This window comes from Vipera berus (genome assembly GCF_964194415.1).
Source record: "Vipera berus genome assembly, chromosome: 6".
NCBI lineage: Eukaryota > Metazoa > Chordata > Lepidosauria > Squamata > Viperidae > Vipera > Vipera berus.
Genome location: NC_138208.1, coordinates 27,673,114 through 27,686,393, shown reverse-complemented (window position 1 = coordinate 27,686,393; position 13,280 = coordinate 27,673,114). Strand labels below are relative to the sequence as shown.

Genomic DNA, 13,280 nt, shown 5'->3' with positions numbered 1-13,280 from the left:
CATAGAACAGTTGCATGGTATCTAAATCTACACTTCTGTTTATCAAAAAAACATTCGGTCCTTACTATTTATCTACTTAGGCATTTTGGCATAGGACTATGGGGTCAGATTGGAAGTAGTCCCACTCAATACTGTTCTTGAGATTGCAGTATATTTGCTTTAGGGATGGTGAATGAGTTGTTGTTTTTTTGGGGGGGTCATCATTACCATGAGGAAAGAAACATCTCACCTCCTAACCCTCACTTTCTGGGTTCATAACATAGTGGAATAGGTTGGCTAGGTAAGCATTCAGTACATCCACTACCACTACCACTTTTTCTGGGGAAACAGCTTCTTCCTAAAAACAGAGTCCTGCTTCATCTTCATCCACATGGCCAACTGATGGTACTTCTGCGACCATTTTGGTGGTAAACTTAAAATAATCTAGCCTCTATAGCTATCGCGCTCTTCTTCCATTGAGTACAGATTTTATCCTGAATCTCCCTGTCTCAGTCATGGCATTTTCCAGTGAAGCTTTTGCAACAGGGAGGCGAATATGGCTAACTAGTCCTAAACTGAGGTGCAGTGCAGAAACTATAAAGCCAAGCCTTGATTTAAAATGAAAGGCTCTATTATAATGTGTGTTTGGCTTAGCAACCAACAAAGCAGTGCTGTCATTCTAACAGCTAATTGGAAAGATTAATTTTTCCCAAATAAGTAAGCAGGAAAGAATGGGGTAGGGGGAAGAAGTGTCCTTTTAACATTCAAGGAGGGTGAATTGAAAAGCAGGGGGATGGGGGAGAGAGGGATCTCCCTTTTTCTGGCTTCCCTCTAACCTACAATCCTCACAGTGCTTTAAAAGTAAAGCACACTAAACAAATGTTAAAATTGGGTTTTAACAATTGCCTGACACTGCCTGATCACTTCTCTGTTGAACTCCAGTAGCAATAGCATCTCTCTTCAGGTTCAACAGTTGTTTCTTTCTGGGGGGAGCACCCCCTCCCCCAATCTAATACCCACATGATATGCTGGACTACAAATTTCCACATCGAGCTATGGAAAGGGTTGCCATTTCCTTTTGTAATCTGATTCTTCCATGGAATTAAACAAGAAGGAAAACAAAAACTGTATTTAGTGAATTACACATCTTGAATGATAAATTGATAGCAATCACCAAACTTCTTTTCACCTTTCCTATTTTCTTCTGGATTTTGTAACAAGTGGGCAAATTGTTTATATTACTATTGAAGCTAAACTATTATAGATGCATTCATTTTGTGACTGTGAAGGCAATCTTAAAGTGTTAGCGATATCATTTTTTTCTTTACATCTTCTTAAACAATAAACTTTTGCAGGATAAAATTAACAAGACCAAATACAAACAAAATTTAAATGTGGATGACAGAAACTTACATACTGCAAACATGTTAAGATTAAAATATTTTTTAAGATTAAAATAACCTTTATTGTAATTTTTTTTACTGTGAGTACACTGGTACACATTAAAAATTAAATTCTGTTGCCTGCTCTTAAAAGAAAGTATATATCTACCCATACACATACATAACACACATACACACATGCTACACACACACACACACACACGCACACACACAGAGAGAAATCACTGTCCATTTTGAATGCATAGCAGAAAAAGGAAACTTGAGAGTTCACAAGGTTGATACTGTGTGGAACAAAACAAATTAGATAATCTACTTCAAATAACACAAAACCTCCTAGAAGGTAACAAAGAAAACAGGTCAAGAAGAGGATGCTTAGCCTCCCAGGCAAAACTGCAGACCCTGCTCAAGGATCGCTTATATGCTATGTCCTGGAGAGAAGGAAGTGTATGATATTTTTTGCCATCCTCACCACTCTATGTACCGCCTTCCTCTTCCGAAGCAATAATGCTTTCAAACCAGACAGAAATGCAATATGACAGGATGCCTTTGACTGATTGTCTATAGAAAGTGGTAAGGACAGGGGAAGGAAGATACACTTTTTTCATGAGACACAGAAAGTGCAGGTGCTGCTATGCCCACCTCACCAGTGTCTCACTGTTGAGTGACCAAGCTAGCCTACTTGTTAGCTGCACACCCAGAAACTTGACACTGCTAACTACCTCCACATGTTGGTATAAAATGCATAACTTATAGCCCCTCATTCATGTACTATAGGACCGTGCAATTGAAGACCTTTGCCCTTTTTAATGTTTATTAAATGTGTGTTTAAAATGGGTGGGTCTTCCAACACAATTTCTCCTGTAACCTTGAGTTTCCAGATATCCCTGCCTCTTGCCCTAGATATTTGATCAGTGGCGGTCCCAAGCATGCACTGCCAAGCCTGTTGGGGTGCATTTTCAACAATATTCTCTTTTAAATAGAGGTAAATAACAGTAATTATATGAAAGTTTACATAAAAATTACATTTGAAGATGTTATACTTTTCCTCACCGAAAGCAGGAAATATTAGTGAGGAACTACTTTTGTAACATAGAGTTAGATTGACTTTTGCATCATTACATTGCATTACATTACGTTACATTACATTACACTACACACTGTAACATGGAATTGTATTCCAATGTTAGCCATGCTGCTAATGTCGGGTATTTGCCCAAATTGACATGTACTTCTTGGATTCATTTCTTTATCATGTTAATGTAGTAACAGAAAATGTTAGAATTGTAGTTGACGGTAATTAGACAACTGAGATTTCTGAATTCAGTCTTTTTAGCCTTTCTGACCCCGTAGCCTTGCAGCTTTCTATGTACTTTAGTTTCTAGCTTCTATGTTGATGTGGTGTAATTGGACAGAGTTGGTTAAGCCATAGTTAAGTTCTATTATATTTGACCTAGAAATTATGGTTTAATCATAGATTTTGAAGATTCTCATGAGTAACATTTCATACTCTCAGACTTTTTGAAAATATATCTTGTGACCTTGATTATAGTAAGAATTATTTTAATTCTTTATTTTTTTCTTACAGTGTGGCTGCTAATACCATAGAATGTTACAGTCCTTTTCAAAGAGAAGCACTGGAATGCCTTGTTGAAATGAAAATTGATTCAGCCAGTCGTTCAGCAGGTCATTTTACCTACAAAGAAGACCCTGCTGTTTCTAAAATTTATCCAGTTAAATCTTTCCTTAGGTGAGTGGAATTTTAACATTGGTGTATGAATAGTAATGGAAAAAATAATGAAGGTAAAATACTACAAAATAAACAGCAAAAACAATCTTTAGTCTTCAATCATGCTTAAAGATTCTGTTATTAATTACACACAAAAGGAAATGTCTTTTTCCAAAATTTGTATTAGGAAAATATTTCCACTCACTTTGTGATATTTAGGCCCCTTTCAGGGACATCCATGGGGTGAAAGATAAAAAAAATATCAACATGGTAGCCACCCACTTTCCAAGTTGTGAAGGTAAATTGTTTGGGGTCATTATAGTAACTTGGGCTGCCTCACTACCCAGTCTTTTTTCTAAGCATTAATAGGAACTTACGGTAATAGAAATTTCTCAGGTAGAATAACGTTAATATAAAATGTATTTTTACAAGAATTGAATAGGTTTGTATATTTTTATAATATGTAGGTTTAAGATATTTTAAGGGTGAAATGAGGATCATTTAGTGTCATTTTATTCTGTGTTTTGTTTGAAAGTGTCTTTTTTGTCAATGCTCCTATCTTGTACAGAAGACTGGAGAAAGAATGATCAGCCCATATCAGTGTGGTCAAAAGGAAAATTGAATGTTGGTCTCCATTAAAATCCAACATATTTATGCACACAAACCCCAATCCTATGTGTGCACACAACTTAAGTCATAAGTACTGTAGATATATATACATAATCCTTAGTACATTCCACCCAAACCTCTCCCCTCTGGTGCCTTTTCTATGTGCAATAAAAGTAGTTTTATTGGTCAAAGCAATAGTAATGATCAACATGTTAACCAAAAAGAAGTCTGGATCCTGCTTGAATGACAAGAAACAAGGAGGCTTTGATCCTAGATTTTAAAAAGTTGACTTCTACATTGTGGGTGGAGTACAAAGGAAGGATGATTCAGTCCTGGTGTCAACCGTACTATTGGCATGCACAACAAAAGAAACTCCTGGGACATTTTTTATTTCTAAGAGTAAATCTTTACTGAAAGATCCATATAGGCACAGAAAAAGTGAAGCCAGTTTTGATGTTTTGGTGCAAAGCGCAGTAGAGTGAAACCCCTTTTTCTTCCCCAGGCCATCCAGTGTCCACCAGTCCAGGTTAAGCATTTTGTTTTGGGCAAACAGTTTGCACCTTTCAAAAGTCTTCCCCTTCTGACCTTGGGGCTGTGTGATTTTCTCAGGCTGCAAACAGCTCACGTAAATTGCCACTACCCTTTCCATTGCTAGGGGATACCCCTTCCACAACACTAGACACTATAATTTCTCCTTGTGCCTTCTTGAGTCCAGGATTTTCTGAATCTTAAAATGCTCCTCTCTGCTCCTTAAGATGGGAGTAGGAGGAGGTTCAAAAAGGGACGCGGTGGCTCAGTGGGTTAGGACGCTGAGCTTGTCGATCAGAAGGTCAGCAGTTTGGCGGGTCGAATCCCAAGTGCTGCGTAACAGAGTGAGCACCTGCTACTCATCCCAGCTTCTGCCAACCTAGCAGTTCGAAAGCACGTAAAAATGCAAGTAGAAAAATAGGGCAGTAAAAAATCAATTAAAGGAATTGGAGGAAGTTTATGGCAGGTAAGTTGCACACCTCACTGGAATGATTATATATATTAAATTCAAATATGGCTTTTGATACATTTTGATGGAATAGTTAAACTGAGAGATGAACCATTTCGTTATTCTTTTTTTTAATTTTATAAATTTTATTAAACAAATTTTAAATAAAAAAACAAGAACATTATTACAAAGTACTGAAAAGTGCATCAAATAGAAAAACACCAAAACATCCTAGACACCAAAAAAACAAAAACGACATTAGACAAGACCGGGGAGTGTAATACTACCCGTAATTTCTTTTTCTCGTGCATCCCAGGCTAAGTAACCTTTAATTACCAAATATTAGAAATCTATAATTGTATATATCTCCAGATTCTATACCTCAAATAATAATACACAATCATCTAGTATTTCCCCCGTTGAGATTAAATATTCTATTTTGTGACCATGAATACCAGGAGTCCCAACTTTTATTGAAAAGTGATTCACTTTTCCCTTTGAGAATATATGTCATTCGATCTGACTCTGCGCATAGTAATACTTTCTCTATTACTTGATAGTCCGTTGGGATTTCCTTCGTCTTCCAATATTGCACATAAATCATATGCGCCGCTGTTGTAATATGTATTACTAGATACCAAACATTTTTTGGTACTTCTTGTGGCTTCATCCCCAAGAGGAAAATAGCTGGGTCCAATTGAAGATCATATCCTGTTATTTGAAATAACCAATTTTTTATATTGGTCCAGTAACGCCTAACCTTTGGACAAGTCCACCATTGATGGTAGAAAGTGCCCCTGGCAGAATCACATTTCCAACATTTGTCATTTGCATTGGGAAACATTTTGGAAATTCGTGCGGGAGCTAAGTACCATCTATACAACATTTTGTACATATTTTCTTTAAATGCCGTTGCTAACGTTAATTTTATATTTTTCTTCCAAATTTGTTCCCACGCTTCTAATTCTATAGTGCGACCAATATTTCTCCCCCAGGCAATCATTACGTCATTTATTGTTCCCCCTTCCATCCCATGGAACAAAAGTAGATTATAGATCTTAGATAAAAATTTAGCATCACTTCCCCATAAAATCTTGTCTAATTCTTGTGGGATTATATTGATTCCAAATTCCTGCTTATCCCTATTAAACCTTGAGCTCATTTGAGAATACGACCACCAATCCAACTCTATACCCCCAAAATGTAACTCCTCCCTGGATTTAAGATTGCCTCTCAGATATATAAGATCTCTATACCTATAGTTTCTGTCTGGATTGTGTAACGTTGAATAAGTTACAGCTTCCAAAGGAGTAAACCAGCCAGGTATCTTTGTATAGATCCACCCTCTCACCATATGCCAAGAGTTTATCAATACATCCCTAATATAATGATTAGAGAAAACTTTATATTGATTATCCTTCCTTGGCCAGAGATAGGCATGCCATCCCTGTGTTAAGTTATATCCTTCAATAGTTAACACCCTCCTTCTAGATAACACAACCCAGTCCCTAATCCAAGCCAAGGCAGAGGCATGGTAATACAGCTCCCAATGTGGGAGCCCCAATCCTCCCCTTGTTTTGTGCTCCTGCAGCGTTCTTCTTTTAATACGCGGCTTTCGATTATTCCATATGAATCTACCAACTATCTGTTCTAGTTTTTTAAAAAAAATTCTTATCTAGTTTTGCAGGAGCAGTTTGGAATAGGTATAACCACTTTGGCAAAATATGAGTCTTAATCACTGCGATTCGTCCTAGGATTGAGAGTTGAATGTTTTTCCAGCTGTCTAATTTCTTCTCCATCTCAGTCATCAATTTTTGATAATTTAATTCCTTTATAGATGGACACCTTGAACATAGCCAAATACCTAAATATTTAACTTTTTTAACTATTTGGATCCCCATCACCTCTTGTAATTGTACCTTGGATTCAGTTCCAATATTCTTTACCAAAAATTTAGTTTTATCTCGATTAATCTTTAAACCTGCTACTTCTCCAAAGGCACTAATTTCCTCCAATAATTTAGGGCCTGATTCCAATGGGTCTTCCAAAATAAAAACTAATAGGGACCACTACGGTGGGAAGGTAACAGCATTCCGTGCACCTTTGGCATCTAGTCATGCCGGCCACATGACCATGGAGATGTCCTCGGACAAGCGCTGGCTCTTTGGCTTTGAAACGGAGATGAGCACTGGCCCCTAGAGTCGGAAACAACTAGCACGCATGTGCGGGGGAACCTTTACCTTTACCTTTTTAGGAGGAGGTTCACTTGCATGCCTGAGTACCAAGCTACAGAAAGACTTTAACATTGCAATGAAATATGGGATGAATGCATTTGAGGCTTTGGGGCAATTTCAACACTCACTGGATTTACAATCTGGGTAATAAGGAAAGGTTCTATGTATTTGGTTCCCAGCTTTTTACATGACTGCCTGAGGTTCAAAAAGTTGGTGGATAGGTATACTCTGTCCCCCACTGGATGAACTCCCTCTGGGTACCCTTTTTTTGTCGGCCTGCTTATTGTGGTTTCCCTTGCCTTCTATAATGCCTTACGCACTGTGACCCATCTAGCTCTCAGAGTGTCCATCCACTCTTGCCAGTGAGGCCAATGATGGCTTCTATGGGAGTTCCAGCATGGGTGCAAATTCCACCTCAGGAGCCACCTTGAATAGAGTAAACCCAGTGCTACTATGCATAGAATTATTAGATGCTACTTATGCAAAGGGCAGAAGCTTGGCCCAATCGGTCTGTTAGTAGTTTACATAACATTTCAGGTATTGCTCTAGGATTGAGTTCGTACATTCATAGGCTCCATTTATGTGAGAATGGTGGGCAGAGCTAAGCCCCTTGGAGGAGCCTGTCAGCCTTAAGAACTCCCACCAAAACTTTGAAGTAAATTGTACTCCTTGTTATGATGCCCGTATATGTGCCAAGTCTGGGCTGAAGGAATCCTGGAACACGCCACAAAGTGGGCTTACTTGGAGAACAAATCGGTGACAGTCCAAAAATCACAGTGTTCCCAGCACTTTCTGGCAGCTCTACAATAAAGTCCATAGAGATCTCTTCCCATGGGTTGGTAGTGTTGGCTACTAGCTGTAGCAGTCCAGGGGGGGCTTCCTAGGCAGTCATTTCATTGGGTTGTACATGGGGCTACTGGCCACATAGACCTCTGTGTCCTTTTTCATATGGGGCCACCAAAACTCATCCCTCTCAACAGGCTGCCTTGCTTTCCACTTGCTTCCCTAGACCATGTTTCTTCCAGAAATGGAAGAAAAGATCAGACATGGAAAAGTAGACAGTTGGGAGACTGAGCAAGAACCAGTGGAGTGGTGAATAGAAATGGGGACTTTCCCCACTGCTGGTTGGAGGGGATCCATCCATCCTTGAATTAGGGAAATCTACTTGGTCTCCATTGTGGCCTATTCTCCTTCTATGGCCTGTATCAAGTCACCATTATTTTGGGCTTTCCTCCAACATAATGGATGACACTGCTCAACCCCTGAGGTGGTCCTTGGCCAGTGTTGGAATGGGGGGAAATACTGGACTGAGGGAGAGTGATTGGTCCAAAGTCACCCAGCCAGCTTTCATACCTAAGGGAAACTTTAAATTCACAGTCTGTTGGTTCTAGGCCACTACCTTAATTGCTACACCAAACTGGCTTATAGAAACAATTGTTGGTGGGGCATCTTTCTGCTTCAGTTAAGCGCAAATGGAGAAAGGCTCAGAGAAAAAAAAGGAAGAATATTGGGGGTTGTGACAAGGAAAACTTGCTTAGAGACTGCCAGTATCTTTTAGAACAGTTGACATTTTGAATATTTAAACTCTTTCTAGATTGTCAAAAAATAAATAAATTACCAGTACATGGTAGCACTACAGTATTCCAGAAGCATCCTCTGAAATTGTTATTGCATTATCACAAAATTATCTAAAAAAATTAATGCTTACTGATTTATACAGCTTGTTCCTCTCCTCGTGAGAGATCAATAGTATTAAGCTTAGAATTCTTGATGTAAGAATTGTATTTGTTATTGTAAATAGGATTCTATTTGCTCTGACTCCTTGACATGAAAGATTGTTTAATATTTCTTCTGTTCCACTCTGCTTATTACACTCTGGTCAACAAAGTACAGAATATTTAAATTCTGATGATCGTATTTTGATGGGAAAGATGGTTGAGGTCTGTTTGGTTTTTTTATATATATAAAATTGGTGAAGGCTGTTGGGGTTTGGGTCAACAATGACTAAGATCCATCAGGACTATGTTAAACTACTATTCTTTGTTTAATTTGCACATTTCCCAGTTTATAAAAATAATTACATATTGAGTCTTGATGGGATTCAGAAAAAAAAATCAAAAAAGGGAAAGAAAGAAGAAGGCAGGCAGGCAGGCTCAGGGGTTGTAATGTTCTTTTTGCAAAATTAGTTTCATCCTGTAAACAACTATGCATGCATACTTATTAAAATTAAAATAGCAATCAGTTTTCTGGAGTAATATTTACAAGATTATTTCAATGTCTTTATTTTATCAGTGGTGGAAGTACAATTACAGCACAAGGGATAAACCTGAATTCAGCATTCTCTCCAAAGATGTTGGTAACAGTCCCCAAAATAGGCAGAAACTTCAGTGTGGTAAGTTCACAATATACAACAGCTGCAGACGTGATTTTCTGCCCATCCATTAAATGTAGCTTTGCAGCATTTGTTATTAAAATTGAATGTTGAACAGGTCTTTGTTTAACTGAATAAACATACAAATAAGGGTGATTTGATACAGGCAATAGAGGGAGGATAGATGGTCACAATGGGAGACCTTGCAGATTTCCCCAATTCAAGGATAGGTGGATGAATAAACATGCTACACTAATGATGTTACCTAATTTGGTAATAAAACATCTGCAAAGAAACAACCAAGCTCAGAGAATGCCAAGGATCCTGCAGTTCAATCTTGAGCCACAAATATTTTCTTCTATTAGATAAACATACATTTAAAAGGAAAGTCTGAATTAAGGGAAAGTTGAACACAAGAGAATCCAAATGGGTAACATAGATGAAATTAAGTTTTGTTCTCTATCTCATAGTGTAAGACAGGGGTGTCAAACTGCCGGCCTGCGGGCTGGTTGCATCATACAGAGGCTGTGCCCACCCCAGCTCCGGCAATGAAAAAAAAGTCATGATATGTCGCAACATGTCACGTGACGCGGCAAGTTTAACACCCGTGGTGTAAGAACTTTATATTGGTATTTCTCAAATTTTAAGAGGTGTGAACTCCCAGAACTCCCCATCCAGCATGTCCACATCTCTTAAAGCTGTAGAAGTTGAAGAAGATTCCACTGCTTTAGATCAGATCCAGGATAAATAAAAGGCAGTATTCTTCTATTGTGGGGAATATTTACTTGCACAAAAACCTTAATAATTGGAATAGAGCTGGAAGGGACCTTGGAGGTCTTCTAGTCCAGTCCCCTGCTCAAGCAGGAGATCCTATACCATTGCAGACAAGTGACTGTCCAGTCTCTTCTTGTAAACCTCCAGTGATGAAGCACCCTCAACGTCTGAATGCAAGCTGTTCCACTGGTTAATTGTCCTCACTGTTAGGAAGTTCTCCTTAATTCCAGGTTACTTGATTAGTTTCCATCCATTGTTTCTTGTCCTGCCCTCTGGTCCTTTGGAAAATAAATTGACCCCCCTCCCTTTTTGTGGCAGCCTCTCAAATACTAGAATACTGATATCATGTCCCTCTTGATCCTTCTTTTCTCTAGACTAGCCAAACCCAAATCCTGCAACTGTTTTTCATGTTTTAGTCTCCAGGTCTTTAATCATCTTAGTTGCTTTTTTTGTACTTTTTCCAAAGTGTCAACATTTTTTTGTAATGTAGTGACCAAAACTAGATGCATTAGTCCAGGTGTGGTTTTACTAAGGCTTTATAAGTCAGTACTAATACTTTGTGTGATATTGATTCTGTGCCTGTGTTTATACAATCCAGGATTGTATTCGCTTTTTTTGCTGCTGCCACACACTGCTGACTCATATTTAAGTGATCATCTACTAGGATTCCAAGGCCCCTCTCACAGATACTGTTTTTAAGACAGGTGTCACCTAATCTGTTCTTGTACTTTTGGTTTTTCCTGCCCAGGTGTAAAATTTTGCTTTTCTCCACATTAAATTTCATTTTGTTGGATAGGGCCCATTGTTCAAGTCTGTCAAGATCTTTTTGTATCCTGAGGTTGCCTTCTGGGGTGTTGGCTATTCCTGCCAGCTTAGTGTCATTGACAAATTTGATGAATTCCCCTTGTATTCCCTCATGTAAGCCATTTATGGAGATATTCAAGAGTGCTGGGCCTAAGACAGAACCTTGTGATACCCCACTGCTTACCTCCCTCCATGTAGACATAGTACCATTAAGGACTACTTGTTGAATACAGTTTGTCAACCAGTTACAAATACATCTGGTTGTGATGCTGTCTATCCCACATTTTTCTAGTTTACCAAGAAGTAGGTTGTGGTCTCCTTTGTCAAATCCCTTGCTGAAGTCTAAATATATTATGTCCAGAGCATTTCACTGGTCTACTAATTTAGTCACTTTGTTAAAGAATGAAATAAGATTCTTAATCAACTTTTCATTTGTTTTTAATAATATTTGATCAAATTCTGTCTGTTCTTGATAGAATCCCATTGTTTTCTAATCTTTTTCATATCTTTGAATTTGCAAATATGGCCACCATGTTAAATACCTTGTTATTGTAAATCTTGTCTACCTTTCAGTTTTCCTTCAGTATCCAAAGTGTCTTTGTACGTCACAACTTTGTCATAGTTGATTAAATTTGGGTAGGCAAAAGCTTCCATTGTTGAAAGCCATTCAGGTATCTTGATATAAATTTTCTCTTTTATTCTTTCCCATTCTAAAAGAAGTGCATTCCTTATAAAATGGTTTTGAAAATATCTGTGTATTTTATCCTTCCCGTACCACAGAAAGGCATGCCAAACAATCTGTAGGTCATGCCCCTCTAAGTACAATAGTCTTTTATTTCTAAGCGTTATCCATTCTTTAAGCCATGTTAAAATAGCTGCTTGGTAATATAATCTCCAGTCTGGGAGTCCAAATCCTCCACTATCTTTAGCTTCCTGTAACATTTTCACTTTAATTCATGCTGTTTTCCCTTGCCAGATAAATTGAAATATTGTTGCTTTCAAGTCACCATTGGCTTTTCCCAATTTTACAGGAATCATTTGAAATAAGAAGAGTATTTTCAGTAAAATATTCATTTTCACAGTAGCTAGTTGGAGATTTTTCCAGTTTTCCAAGTCCAATTTTATTTGTTTTAGCAATCTTTCATAGTTATCTTCTTTTAGTGTTACACATCTTGCTATTAAATAAATTCCCAAGTACTTAACTTTTTTAAATATTTGCAGATTTGTCTTTTTTGTAAGTTGATTTTCTGTTTATCTGTCAAATTCTTCGTCAATACTTTAGTCGTTTCTCTGTTTATTTTCAGACCCTCCACTTCTCCAAACTTTTCTATTTTCTCCAACAGTTTAGTGCTTGTTTCAAGTGGCTCCTCTAATATGAAAACCAGGTCATCAGCAAAAGCTTGTAGTTTATATTTTTCATCTTTTATCTCCAATCCTTTAATTTGTATATCTTGTCTAATATTTATATTCAGTACTTCCAATGTTAATATAAATAGCAATGGGTCCGCTTTAACTGGTTCCCTCCCTCACTACAATTAGCTAGGGCTCGCGTACCACCAGCCTGGTACTAAACTACCACTGGTGGTACGTGTACCACCAGTTGAAAAGCCCTGCCCTAAACTACAACATTAGTTGGAACCAGTTGAGTCGGGAGACATAGGAGTAGCATCTTCTGATTAGAAACATCCAGTCCACTCAAATGTGTGCATATCCTAAAATATATAACATATCTGAAATATCATTGAAGAACGACAGTAAAAGATGGCAGTCATTCTCCTGTCCATGTTTATGAGCTTCCCAAAAGCCATTGTTAGCACAATTGGTAGGATCCAGCAGGAATAGTTTTGTGCTGTTTGGTACTGTTGATAAATACATCAATCCAGTAAGTGAAGATGGAAGCAATCCAGGAATTACATACATATTTAACTGGATATAAATGCCAATGAATATTCATAGAGCTTGGGTTTTTTTTAGAAGTATGTACAGATGCATCTAAAGTTAGCAATACTATGCAAAATCAGCTGCTGTTGCAAACAGACAAAAACTAAGTGCTAAGTTTTGGCACGCACAAATTGTATAATGTAAAACACTATAAGTACTGTTTATTGGTGTGGGCCTGCACAATGTGTGAGGTGATGATTTGAAATGCCTTTGTGATAATTATTTTGAATTATATCTTTTCCTTTAGCATTTTAATACATCAAAGTTTGGGATTCTATTTCAAACATTTTATCTCGCATTGTAATGGTCTGGGCCATTTTTATCTCTTTATCTCACTTGATGTACGCAGATCTTCTTCCAGTTTTATGGCTATATCACAAAATTAAGAAAATATTAATTAATTACTGGAGTTTATAGGTAGTGTTTATATTCATTACTTCATAGGTCGCATTATTGTTTCTGA

General features: G+C 37.7%; 1 protein-coding gene across 1 annotated transcript in view; it reads left to right on the top strand.

Moving 5' to 3' along the window:
• MET (MET proto-oncogene, receptor tyrosine kinase) overlaps positions 1 to 13,280 on the top strand; it is a 201,164-nt gene that overhangs the window by 133,118 nt on the left and 54,766 nt on the right. Inside the window, exons 9-10 of the mRNA XM_081331187.1 lie at positions 2,968 to 3,129; positions 9,220 to 9,319. Of these exons, the coding sequence (XP_081187313.1) occupies positions 2,968 to 3,129; positions 9,220 to 9,319 (262 nt within the window). The remainder of the gene's footprint in view (positions 1 to 2,967; positions 3,130 to 9,219; positions 9,320 to 13,280) is intronic.